Here is a 12858-nt window from a genome sequence, read left to right on the forward strand (position 1 = left end):
AACTAATCTATTGTCTATAGCATTAAGACATTATTTATATGTTATATATATAAGAAATAATATATGGCATATACACAAGAAAAAAACTCTTTTTTACCTTGCTATCAAATAAAGTTATGATTCTTCTGAAACTCTTTCCCATTCCACAAAGATGTCAATCCCAAGCATTCACATGCACAGGACAATCACTGGCTTGTTTAGTTTCATCAACAGATTCTGAGGGCAAGCACCTACTATGAAATTGCCCTTTTGGTCTCCTGTAATTTCAGCAGGAGCCAGTAAACTAGGAAATTTTTCCACCTAACACTAGTTCATCATTTCAAAAGAGGGAATAAGAGACACGAGAGCTTTCTGTTTCTTCGACTTGGACTCTTATCTTCTCAGAGAATTTGGTCCTGATACGTAGCTCAAAAGAAAAGTTTTACCCTCTTCTCAAAACAAGGAGGCCAAAGGAGAGACAAAAGGGTCTATGAAAGTGTCAGGGCCATAGGATGTCTCTTGACACCTGAAGAATTTAAATTTTGGTTCCCAATTTTCTTCCCAGTCTTTCTCCTGGCAGAAAGCACCTCAACCTGCTCTAGATTGGAGGACCTTTTCCTTTGCCAGACAAAACCCCTTATTAGGCCACCCCAATGGGTACACCAGGATAAGCATGACCACAATTACCTTAACCTCTTCAGTGAGAAACAGTTTGAAGAATCAATGTCAGCCACAGTCCAAAACTTGTCTCTGCTACAAGGAATGGTGTCATCAACATTCTGTAAGCTGGTGGCATTCATCATTCCTCAAACACAGATGTGTACACAGTGGAATTTTGAGCATGACTTCTGATATTAAAATTTCTCCTCAGAGATCACCCTTAGAGCAAATAGTTATATAGTACTTCATGTTGCACTACAAACAAAGTTCAGATAGATTCACACCAGTAGGAAGTAGGCATCCAACCCCAACAGGTAAACAGCTAAACATTTTCATTATTTGGTTCAACAACATTTTCTCGCCTACCACAAGTTTCAACTTCTTAGTAACATTTTTTCTATACAGATCTGATTGATAGACTGATTCTTGTTTTGCTGGGTGAGAGGGCAGAAGGACAGGGTGAGGTCATAAAAAGAGGGGAGTAAACAGAAAAGGGAACTATAGAAAACTTCGATACACATTTTTACCTCCTCAGAACAATTAAGTAATACACCACCATTGCAGTTCCCCATGGATCTGTATGGACTAAGTAGCCTGCCATTAATTAATATATTTGTTTTTCGTACAACCCAAGCCAGCTTTTTTAAAGACAAGAAAGGCAAAACTATCTCAGTGTAGATGAACTTGACTGAGATATGTCTGGCAAAAATCTACAATGTCAGTAACTTGTACTGCTGTCTGTCAACAGTTCATAGCAGTAAATCCATAAAACCTCAATAAAAGGTTTCATAAAGAGATTTAATTCTTTAAAAATATTTTAAGTAAACCAAATAGGACTGCCCACTTAGAGACTATATGCTTATGTTCTTTACCTACTCCTTCTGTCTAGCAGAGAACTGTTCTAAGATGTAACATACTGCAATCAACAGAAGCAAGATAATTCAAGTGAATTTGGATTAGAGATTAGAAGGGAGAGAACAGTATCTGCTATGTTTTCCTAAAATTCCAAACCACCTCACTAGTCTGCAGAGAGAATCAGCTGCACAAAGAAAAAAAAGCTGCACCTTAAGTCACCAAACCAACCACATGATGGCAGTCCAACATTTAAAAAAAGGGAAAAGAAACTGCATTAAGTGAAACTATTTGAAATAGTAGTATAAAATTGATACATATTATTCATAATATGACCAAACAATGCTGCAGAGCAGTAATTTTCAGTCTTTCTCTGTTTGCACACCTCTGAATACTTGAAGGACTTAAAGACCCAAAATGCAGATAAATATGCTGTTTGTCTTCCGTGAAGCCCTGACTTCAAAGACAAGTTTTTACATCCCAGAGTCCACAGAAAAAGGATTTAAATGCCAGTTTCAAAATTTTAGAAAATACTATTTTGAAGTAGTAGCATGCAGATTTGTACTCTCTTTGTTAAGAGTTCTGACTTCAGTTCCCTTACATTTATTTCTGAAATCCAGCATAGCTGTCAATGTGCTATTGTACAACTGAGCTTGTAGTTTCTTCTAATCATCCTTTTTAGTTTCCTCCTCACTAACTGAAACTCAACTATCAACACAAACTCACATACAAAGCTTCCTGTCCAAATTTTTGATAGGCTTATGCAACACATCATTATCTTATGAATGCCCAATACCTATAAGAAACTGATGACATCCAGAGTCTCATTTGCTTGGATTCAGTATTTGCTACAGTTGATATATAGTTTGATTTTTACCATTTTTATTAGTGAGGCTAATGATTTCAGTGATATTTCATGGTATTTCCAAAATAATTTCCCAATGCTTTTCCTAACCAGCATGACAGATTGTTCCAGTTGGCACATATCCCCAGAATTGCTCCCTTGTTCCTAGATGAATTAATTTTTATTTGTCTATATTGAATTGCATGTTCTGTATGCCAACCAAATAAAGATGGGTGAAATCACTTAACATCTTGTGTCTCTCATTACTGTCTTTGCTTTTGCCAGTATTGTGAGTAACTCTGAAAATGTGTTTTCTCATACCAAATCCCATGGATCAAATTAGCTATATCAGAGTTCACATCAGTTGCTGGTGAGAGCATTTTTAAACAATTCAAGGCATTAGCTGCAAACCAGTCATTGTTACACAAAAATACTGCTACAGCACCAAAATGTGGCAATTTGTCATTCTAACTCAGGTTGGAAGTACAGATTTAAATTTATATTGTGATGATACAGGAGATATGAGCTGCTAGGTCACCTGCAGGTCTGCAATCACAGATTTGAAGCTGATAAGCATTCTTTCACTCCATGGTGACAAAGCAAATTTGTTGCACTTTAATTTAGAGCACATTAAACTGTGGAATTTCTGCTGGCTCACAGCTCTCCAGGTTGTGACTCGGCCTTTCCTTACACATGGAAAAGTTTCACTGTGAATACCTGTTTGTACCTATGAAATTAAAAGGCATGCTCATTAACTTCCTTTCCACAATCACAGCAGAGTCATAGAATCATTTAGGCTTTGATCACCACCTTGTCAACTAGACCACGGTACTGAGTGACATGTCTGGCCATTTCTCGTACACCTCTAGGGATGGTGACTCCACCACTTCTCTGGGCAATCCACTCCAATGCTTGATGACCTTCTCCATAAAAGAATCTGAATCTCCATAAAAAAAATCTGAATTATGTCGAATCTGAACCTATCCTGGTGCAGTTTGAGACTATGTCCTCTCATCCTGTCGCTGGCTGCCTGGGAGAAGAGCCCACTCCTCACCTGGTTACAACCTCCTTTCAGGTAGCTGTGGAGAGTGATAAGGCCCATCCTGACCCTTCTCTTCTCCAGGCTAAACAACCTTAGCTCCCTCAGCCACTCTTCATGACTCACTCTTCTAAACTTCCCTGGCCTCATTGCCCTTTTGTGGAGACAATGTTTTTCTTGAAGTGATGATCCATGACACCAGAGATGGAAGAGGAGGAGGAGCTTTTCCAGCCTTTTGGTGCTTCTGGGTGGTGCCATACAACTCCTCTGCCGTACAGCAGTGGCCATCACCCCATTGCAGGTTCAGCATCCTTGTTTTACAGTGCCTTCTTCCCTCTCTCTACTGGATTGTTTTTCAAATTGCACCCTGATCATCCATGACAATATACATTTTTTGTCCCTACAACAAGCCCAGGAACTTGAAAAGCTGGCCTAAAATTTGCACTACTTTCCTCTGCCTTGTAAAGCCTTCCTATTAATGGGTATAGTCTGAAATTTGTTGAGCTGACTTAGACTTGCACCATGGCACCATTTTGATGATTCATTTTCTGAAAAACTTCACATGTATATACAACACACTTTAAAATAAATGTACTTTGGTATTTTCCTCCTGCTCATGGAATATTTACAATTTCAAGCCTGGTATACCTTGTATTAAGCTCAAAGTACTACAAGAAAATTTGCTTTTTACATGATGGCCTTTGTTATAGTATGCACAGAACTCAATTTTGTTGTCATGATGCCTTTAATTCTAATTAAATTCCTTCTCATTGTTTGAAGTTCTTTCTTTATGCTAAAAATCAAAAAGCATCCATTATAATTGCTTTATTTATTCACAGAATCCATTCTGATAGTTGATATTGAAGAAAATTGATGAGTTGTCAGTAATTATTCAGAAAATGCTTAACTGTGCATATACTTGAAAACATTTGAAAATCAGAAGTACAACCACCCCATCTTCTGATCAATGTGTGGTATGACATGTCAGAAAACTCAGAAACACACTTGATATTGGTTATTTTCATATTTAATTCAGAATGACTGCACATGTAACAGCTTTAATAATATGTGCTGAATCTTTATAAAAGCACTAAGCGTATGATGAAAGACAAGGAACTACTGGAGAGAGTCCAGTGGCGGGCCACAAAAATGATTAATGGACTGGAGCATCTCTTGTAGAAGGAGGGACTGCTGGAACTGGGCCTATTCAGTCTAGAGAAGACTGAAAGGGAATTTCATCAATGTACATAAATACCTCAAAGGTACCAAGAGGTTGGTACCAGGCTTTTTTCAGTGGTGCCCAGCGACAACATGAGGAGCAACAGCCCTAAACTGCAACACAAAAAGTTCCACCTCAACATGAAGCATAATTTTTTTATAATGGGGGTGGCAGAGCACTGGCACAGGCTGCCCAGAGAGTCATGAAGTCTTCCTCCAGAGACATTCAAAACCCACCTGGAAACTTTCCTGTCACAGGCTCCAGGCGACTCTGCCTTAGAAAGGGCTTGGACAAGTTGATGTGGAGATTGTCAAAGGGAAGATTCAGATTAGATTATTAGAAAAATCTTTTTCCCCGTTACAGTGGTCAGGCATCGGAGCAGGTTGCCATGGAGGTGGCGGAGCCAGCATGCCTGAAGTGTTTAACAGGTGTCTGGGACTGGCACCCAGTGATGTGGTTTAGGGTTTACAGTGGCAGTGCCGGGTGATGGCTGGACTTGATGCTCGTAAAGGTCTCTTCCAACGCCGATGATTCTATGATTCTCTAATTCTATCGCCAGACCTCCCTTCCAACCCTACTGATACAATAATTGTTTAAGCAAGTGGGCACAACACCGCAGCTCCATTTCGGCTACACACCGCAGGAAGCATTCCAAGTGCGAATACACAACAGTTTTATCTCGGCAACCTTCAAGTCGAAAGGCTGCTCTTTGAGGGAACAGCTCCGTCGCCAATTTATCAGAGCAACGACCAGCCCCACACGGCCCGCTGCCCGCCCACCCCCGGGCCCGCGGAAGCAGCAGGGCCTGCTGGGGAAGCGGAAGGGCCGCCCCGCCCGGCCCGGCTCGGCTCGGCCCGGCCCCGCCCCGCCCGCGCGGCCCCGCCCCTGCCTCTCCTGCGCAGGGGCCGCCGGAGCCGCCGGAGCCGCCGCGCCCGCCCGGCGCTGGGGCTGCCGCCGCCCCGCCATGTCCGAGGCGGGCCAGGAGCTCGTCCACCTGGTGTGGGGCAAGAAAGCCGGGCCCCGCGGGCTGGCCGACACCATCTTCTGCCGCTGGGCGCAAGGTACCTGCGTGCGCCGTGCCCCGCCGGCCCTTGCCGCCCCCTGCCCGCCCGCCGGGCTCGCCGCAACTCCCCGCGCCGCCCCCCGCGCCCCGGGTCCGTGTGCCTGAGGGGCGCCGTGCCCTGGGCGCTGCTCGTGTGCATGGGTCGGCGGCTCCTCGGCGCTGCCCACGCGAGAAAATGATGCAGCAGCTTCCCTTGCTAAATAATTATTTTGGTTTTTTTGCAGCATAATCGTCTTTAGACACACATGTCCACAGGAACTTAAAATTGTGTAGGAAAGGATCTGAATTTATTAAATATAACAACTGCTTCTTATGTCGGGATTTTACATAGCTTGTGGAAACGAACATGAGTTGCGCTTTGGTGTTGGTTTTATGTGAATATATGAGTCACAAATAGCAGAACGGAGCCAAGCTTGGGACAGAGACCCATAGTTTTGTTTTTTGAACTGGTTATTTGGCCGTGGAAGCAGGTGCGTGCCAGTATTAGGACATGCCAAGAGATAAAGCACCAGTAGCGCTGGAACGTGTGGTATTTGTAAGGTGTTTTTTCTATGTTTAAGTTGTACATACAGTGCCTGGTTCTTCTTGATGGAAGCTTGTTGGTGATCCTTAAAAGTGCAATTGCAATGCTTACCTATAAGAATTATATGCAAGGAATCAGTCTTTGTACCTGTCCTGGCTGAAAGAAGGGAATAATAGCCTTCTCTATAACTTACTGGGGACTTTGAGGAATTCTAGTAATGATTCATGTTTGTGATAAAACTGTTGATTTCCGGAGAAAATTCGTAAGTGATAGTGGAATTTGTAGATAAAAAAATGCATCCAGGTCTCAGGTTAAAGTTGCTTGAAACTTAGTTTCTTAGTGTTCTCTGTTCCTTTTTTTTTTTTTTTAACAAGGATGTTGTCATCTACATAGTTTCAGTAGATTTGGGAGCTGGGTAGCTGCTCCCCACTACTGGACACAGTGTATTACCAGACTCATAATTTTTTTTCCCTATGTTTATCTGCCTTCAGATAATTCAGTGATAAATATTTAGGGAAAAAAAGCCAAATTCCTTTTAAGATCTAGAATTTAAGCAGGTGCAGCAAAGCCAGAGCTTTTCGTAACAAAATTGTATATTGAAATGTAATTACTTTCTGAAATATCTCTACGTTTTGGTAATTTTGCGGTTTCAACACCAAGTGTGTGCAAAGTCAGAAAAGAAGAATTGGTGTTAAAAAGCCTAATTATTTCTTTAACTGGTAATGTTGGATTGCCACAATTGAAGTTTTAAAGACAGTTTGTATGAGAAATTTCAGCAGTTTCAAAATTTATTGAAATGTGTGTTATAATGTGCTGTAGTTGTGATTGAGTGAGAGTTTAATGGAAAAGGTCTCTGGAGTTTCTGGTGGCTTCTGCAATGGACCTATTTCCAATCTGTCTTTAGGGAAAGTCCTATGACTAGAATGTGTAGTGCATCTGTTCCCTTCTCTATATCCCTCTCAGTGTAATCAATTTTATGTAGCAAAACCCGGTGACATTAAGTTAGACTGTTTGGAGGTCTTGTGCTGATAATCAAAACAGTCAATTCCAGTCACTTACCTTATGTAGCTGCATAAGACTTTCACCCAGCTTTCAGTTTCTATTTTGTTGATGAAGTTCTGCAGCATTTACTTGCTGCAAAGGAGGCCCATCAGCACTGACTCATCAAGATTTAAAAGAAAAAAAAAACCAAACAAATATATCAAGCTTTATTATTTCCAAAGACTTGAAACTTTAAAAGATAGACCCTGTTCCACATAAAAAGTGCTGAAAGCATCAAACAACTAGTTTGGTGTCAGATTTTTTTGTTTGTTTTTATTTCTTTTGATTGTAGTGCCAGCAGTGGCATTTATTTTGGATACTTGCTGAGCATCGTCTGATCCTTTCTCAAACCCTTTGGAAGCTGAGAGCTATGATTTTCTTTTGGAAAGAAAAGTAGGCAGTTGGGATTGTGCTGAGGAACATAAGACTGGTAGCTGTCAGTTACTGAGTGAAAACAGCGCATTCCAGGAATCCTGTTATGCACCAGACTCCTTGACCATCATACTCGTTTGAAGACAGGCTGGTTTGCCAGCAGTTTGAGAACTGACCCAGCTCATGTGGATGTGCTGTTGGAAGTTAGTGGCAGTAATTCCCTCAGGTTTCTGCTTTGGCAACTTGAAAGGTATTTGTTTTATTCCGGACTTAAAGGCATGGCTATAAAGTTATTGTGAGGGTTTTCATGTGGAGTTCTTTACAGAATTTTTTTCTTTATGATTGCAGCAGAATTTGCAGTTTGAACCTTGTGGGTTCTATTTACCAGAATCCTCAAAGCAGACGCAGGAATGTAATGCAAAGCTTCAGTCTGCTCTTTGGTGTTTCCTGGCATAGGTGTGAGGACTTGGGATGGAGCTGAGAAGATGACTGAACCCTACAGGAGCATACCTATGTTAAGAGTAAATTTCTCCATTGACCCAAGGGACAAATTTCATGCATAGAACTGTTCTTCAGATCCTCCCCAAGGCATGAGACATGTCTATCCGGTATAAGTGTCTGGCAGGCTTGTGCCCAGCATCCTTTCCGAATTACGTAAGCTGTGTTCTCACTGGTCTTTGGAAAGAAAGATGTGGAATGGTCTTCTCCAACAGGCATTTTACCGCAGAAGCATAGTGGGAAGTACAGTTTGTGTATATGGATAATATGCAGTGTAAAAAGGTCCATTTTGTCTGGATTCTCTTCCAGCTTGCAGTTGCCCAATTTAGTGGTAGCCTACCAGGTAGTTTGTATACATTCCTCAATGCCTTACAGGACTTCCTGTCTCTTTATCCACAACCCATTCAGTGGAGTTTTGTTGTGGTATTACTGTAGTAAATTCTCCTTTGTTTATGTGGGCAGGAGAATGTTTTTTGTTTGTTGGGGGTTTTTCTCCCCGCATAAAATTTCAGAAGTTTCATTTTACTACAAAGGTACACTTGGAAAACCCAAAGCCACAAGCAAAATGTGTATCATTTTATTCCCAGTGCTAGAGAAAGAGTGAAACATTAACATGTGTTGTAAACCTTATGCTTGGGTAATAATGTGTTATTACAGTGTTTCTGTCAGGCAGTTCTTGTATCCCAAAAGAGAAAAAGAAATGCACTTACATGGTGAGAGGTGGCTGAAGTCACTTGGTTTGTTCAGCTTGGAGGAGAGGAGACTGAGGGGAAACTTCATTGTGGCCTTCAACATCAACACAAAGGGAAGAGAAGGGGCAGGTACTGATCTCTTCACTCTTGTGATCAGTGCCAGGACTTGAGAAAACAGTGTGGAGCTGAGTCAGAGGAGGTTTAGGTTGGGTATCAGGAAAAAGTTTGAAAAACCAGTGGATGGTTGAGCACTGGAATGGGCTCCCCAGGTAAGTGGTCACAGCACTAAGCCAGACAGAGTTAAGGAGCCTTTAGACAGCACCATCAGGCACATGGTGTGACTCTTGAGGTGACATGTGCAGGAACAGGAGTTGGACTTGATGATCCTTGTGGTTCCTTTCCAACTCAACATATTCTGTGATTCTAGGACATAAAGTGGATAGCGCAGCGTCTTTATAGCTAGATTGCATCGGCAAGGGTTTTTCTGACCTGGTTAGTGTTGCATGCTCTTTGCTAATTCCCTTGTCTCTTTCATTCAGGTAGCATTGGGTTTTGTACAGAGTGAAAATACTGAAGAGACACAGCATCCTTCATGAAATGACAGTTACATCTATGGTGTCTTGGGTGGAAAAAAAAATTTTAGAAATAGGCTGGTAATAAAAAGATTAAGGGAAGTGGTGGGGTAGTCATAATAGAAGAATTAGTGGGTTTTGTAGTACTTTGGACCGTGATGTGGCATATTAGATGAAGGACAACAGTGGTTAAGTAAGTCATAGACTTATTTTGGTAAACTGTACGTAGAAGAGAATTAGATACAAGAAGGAAATATGGACCTTCATAATGCCAAATGGGGAAACAGGGGGAATAAAACTTTGTGTTGTGTGTTTATAGTGGACAAAGGATATAAAGACAGATTTCTCAGTGTATTACTCAAAATATTGGGCAATGCACTGGCTACCAACAGGAATCTAGATTCACTTCATCCCCCTGCCACACTGCCTCAAAAGGTTAAAGCAGCAGAGCAGTAGTGATGTTGAAAAAATTGGGTCAATGTAGCATTTAATAGGGTTATAAATGACGTGGAAGATAGATGGTAATGACATTATTTTATGTTTCTTACAGGAAAATGATGCTAATTGTACTAATGGATAAAGGGCAGACAGATAAATTTTAAAAATATTTTGGCTGCATTACATCTTTTTTCTTTTTGAAATTATATGTTGAGTGAAAAAAGCTGTATGATAGATATGAAAAGTTGAGAGAGAGTAAGCAGAAGTTACTCTGGATCAGAGATACTCATCTTGCTGGCTTAAAGGGTGGCCAGGCCATTCTTACAAATCATAAGGAAGAGTGTGGGGTTGATGAGTGTTTACAGAGATTGCCCAAAATGTGACTGTTGTAGAGGGTTAAAAAGGTAAGTGGGTGTGGTTTCAGGCTGAGGTAGGCTTGAACCCAGTTGGAGTTTGGAATGCTGATTTCTGAAATTTTACCTGAGCTGACTTCCAATTCTGTAGAACTTTTTAAAAGAGCAAGACCATACTACCTGAATGCCATGTTTTTGCTTAACAGGTTTTAGAATCTTAGTATTTATTAAGTATTAAGCAGCATTTAATTAATAAGAAGTGTTTCCTTGGCTGTGTTATATGTGTTTTGCCTGTGGTTGTATTCTGTGAAATTTTGTGTAATATCGACTTTATATGGTCTGTCTCAAATTTGTATTTATTCTGGTGGATCATTTGATGTTCTTTGTTTTTAGGAAGCTATTTTGAAAAACAGGGCAGGGTTAAGCTGAGACAGTTCATGCCTTCTATAAGAAGCCTGAAGAATGTGAAGCAAATTCAAGATTTCTTAAGTGTGGTTTAGTGGTACCACACCAAAGTATGTTGTTTTTCTGCAGAAACAAATTATTAAAACAACTAAAAAAGCTCTTGTTGAAGTGTGCTTAGATGGCATGCAGTAACGCTTCAAAGCAGAGGAGGACTTACCTTTTAATATTCTAAGCCTGCACAAACCAATTCAGAAAGTTGAAAGGACTGGTGAAATTTCTTAGTAGGGCATGTTAACAGGGCAGTGAAATGGCATTACTGCAAACTTTGCTTCAAGTAGCAGTTAATGGAGCTTCATTGCTACATCAGGTGATGCCAGATCTAAGTATGTAAGCTTGACATACGCACCTAGGTTTTGGATATAAAATACATCTTTGTAATCCACATTTGCACATGTGGTTAAAAATAACCTGGAGTCTTTGGTCAGATGCAGCAGAAACCCCATGGCTACCCTGATCCTTTTTAAAACAAAAAAATTCACCTTGTTGTGGAACATCTACTGTTAGGTGATGAAGTATGGCATACAGAACATGCAGTTGTCCTATCTCTTGCTGCTTGGGATGATGTACTTGCCATGCTGTAGTGTGGGGGGATGCATTTCCTCAGTTCAAATTCACATCCAGGGCTTAGAGTGCTTTTGTTATGACAGCATGTAATCCTGCAGAATTGGGAAGAGGAGAAACTGTGGAAAAGTAGCATTGAACTTTCTGCTGAGACTGGCAGTCCGTGACAAGATGCATGTGTATCCCCTTTCTGCCTGCCCCCACTTGCTTGTGTTTGCTGGTTACTTGCTGACTACAGCTGCATGGTTTTTAGATTGCAGTGAACTAGAATGACTTGGGCACAATCTTATCATTACTTTAAAGGATAATGCAAAACACCTCTTGCTCTAAGTTGCCGTGTGTCAGCTTCATCAAGGTAATTGCATGTGCATTTATCAATGAGTAATGAAAGATATGAATCACCTATCTGAAAGACAAGTTTAAGGGCAAGGTGGTAATGAAACAATTTTGCTCTAATTGCTCCAGTACTTGCTTTATTATGTGACTTTAAGATAATTCTGAAATACAAATTATTAATACAAAGCATTAAAGCTGGAGGGGGGAAATTGGTGATGTTGCATCTCAGTAAATGTAGTGTTTCTTCTGTAAAAGAACACCATTAAGAGGTTTGATTCAGGGGTTGCAAGTGAATATTTAAGCTACTCAGCATATTTCAGTCTAATAGGATGTGCTGATAGGTCAAAAATGAGATCAGTGGGAGGCATACTGTGCCATTCATCAGGAATAGAAGTGTATTATATATGTTCAGTGAAGGTTCCAAGATGTATTTTCATTACATATGTAGACAAAATAATACATAAATTTTAATTTATTGATAAGAAATAAACTATCAAAGAATAAAAACCATGGTTTAAGTTAGAAATTCTTTTGTTTAAAACCCTAGCTGTTGGACCTTTGTGGTCATGATTTAATTGCAGATATAAATAATTAATGTCTGTCCTTTCATCTGTACTCGTGACTTTTTTGCTTCAGATAGTTTAACCATATGCAGTTACATTATTAAGGAAACAAAAACCTAATTTTTAAAGGCCAATAAATCAGGTGTCATTTATGTTAGGGAAGGAGTATACATACTTGTTTACATATTTCATTAAATAAAATCCTTTTTCATTTGGCAGGATTTGTTTTTAGCGATTCTGAATCAACTGCTTTAGAACAATTTGAAGGTGGCCCTTGTGCAGTGATAGCACCTGTACAGGTAAGATGCCTTTATTGGTTAAAATCAGTGAGCCCAAAATTTGTTTTTTATATATTTGGAGCTAAAATAAACGTGAAAAAAATTGCAGATCAGTTGTATTTTGATTTCATAATTAAAGTGTGGAGGAGGCAAAAACTCTGTAAAAAGGCAGGGATGAGCATGGGCTGATTTTGAACTACAATTTTGCAGAAGGAGATGTGCTTGAGGAAATGCAGCAGGCTGATCCAAGCAGAAGTAACTTCAAAATCAGGAATGCATTGTTAAGGGGAGAAGGAAAAGATCAGATAGAATTTTAGTCCTAATCCTTTCAGATCTCTTGAATTCCCTGCTTTTAAGGGTAATGTCTGTGTCACAGTGTCTGCTTTTTTTTTCTGTAATTCTGTGTTAGAAATATCTGAAGTAGTTGATTTTCACATCTAACAACGTTTGCTAAGAAAAAAAAAATCTGTTAAAAAAATCTGTAATGGGAGAACAGGGTGAGCGTGTCAG

At 40.2% G+C, this 12858-nt stretch overlaps 1 protein-coding gene across 2 annotated transcripts in view; it reads left to right on the forward strand.

Moving 5' to 3' along the window:
* The first annotated feature begins 5457 nt into the window (after window positions 1-5457).
* MINDY3 (MINDY lysine 48 deubiquitinase 3) overlaps window positions 5458-12858 on the forward strand; it is a 47836-nt gene continuing 40435 nt past the window's right edge. Inside the window, exons 1-3 of one of the 2 annotated variants that reach the window (XM_038161359.1) lie at window positions 5518-5654; window positions 10539-10660; window positions 12290-12369. Coding sequence is in view for 1 of the 2 variants with exons in the window: in XM_038161351.1 (XP_038017279.1) it covers window positions 5558-5654; window positions 12290-12369 (177 nt within the window). In the remaining variant the exon portion in view is untranslated. Of the gene's footprint in view, window positions 5655-10538; window positions 10661-12289; window positions 12370-12858 lie in introns of both variants that reach the window. The other variant, XM_038161351.1, reaches the window with a different exon arrangement.

This window comes from Motacilla alba, chromosome 2 (assembly GCF_015832195.1).
Source record: "Motacilla alba alba isolate MOTALB_02 chromosome 2, Motacilla_alba_V1.0_pri, whole genome shotgun sequence".
NCBI classification, from domain to species: Eukaryota; Metazoa; Chordata; class Aves; order Passeriformes; family Motacillidae; genus Motacilla; species Motacilla alba.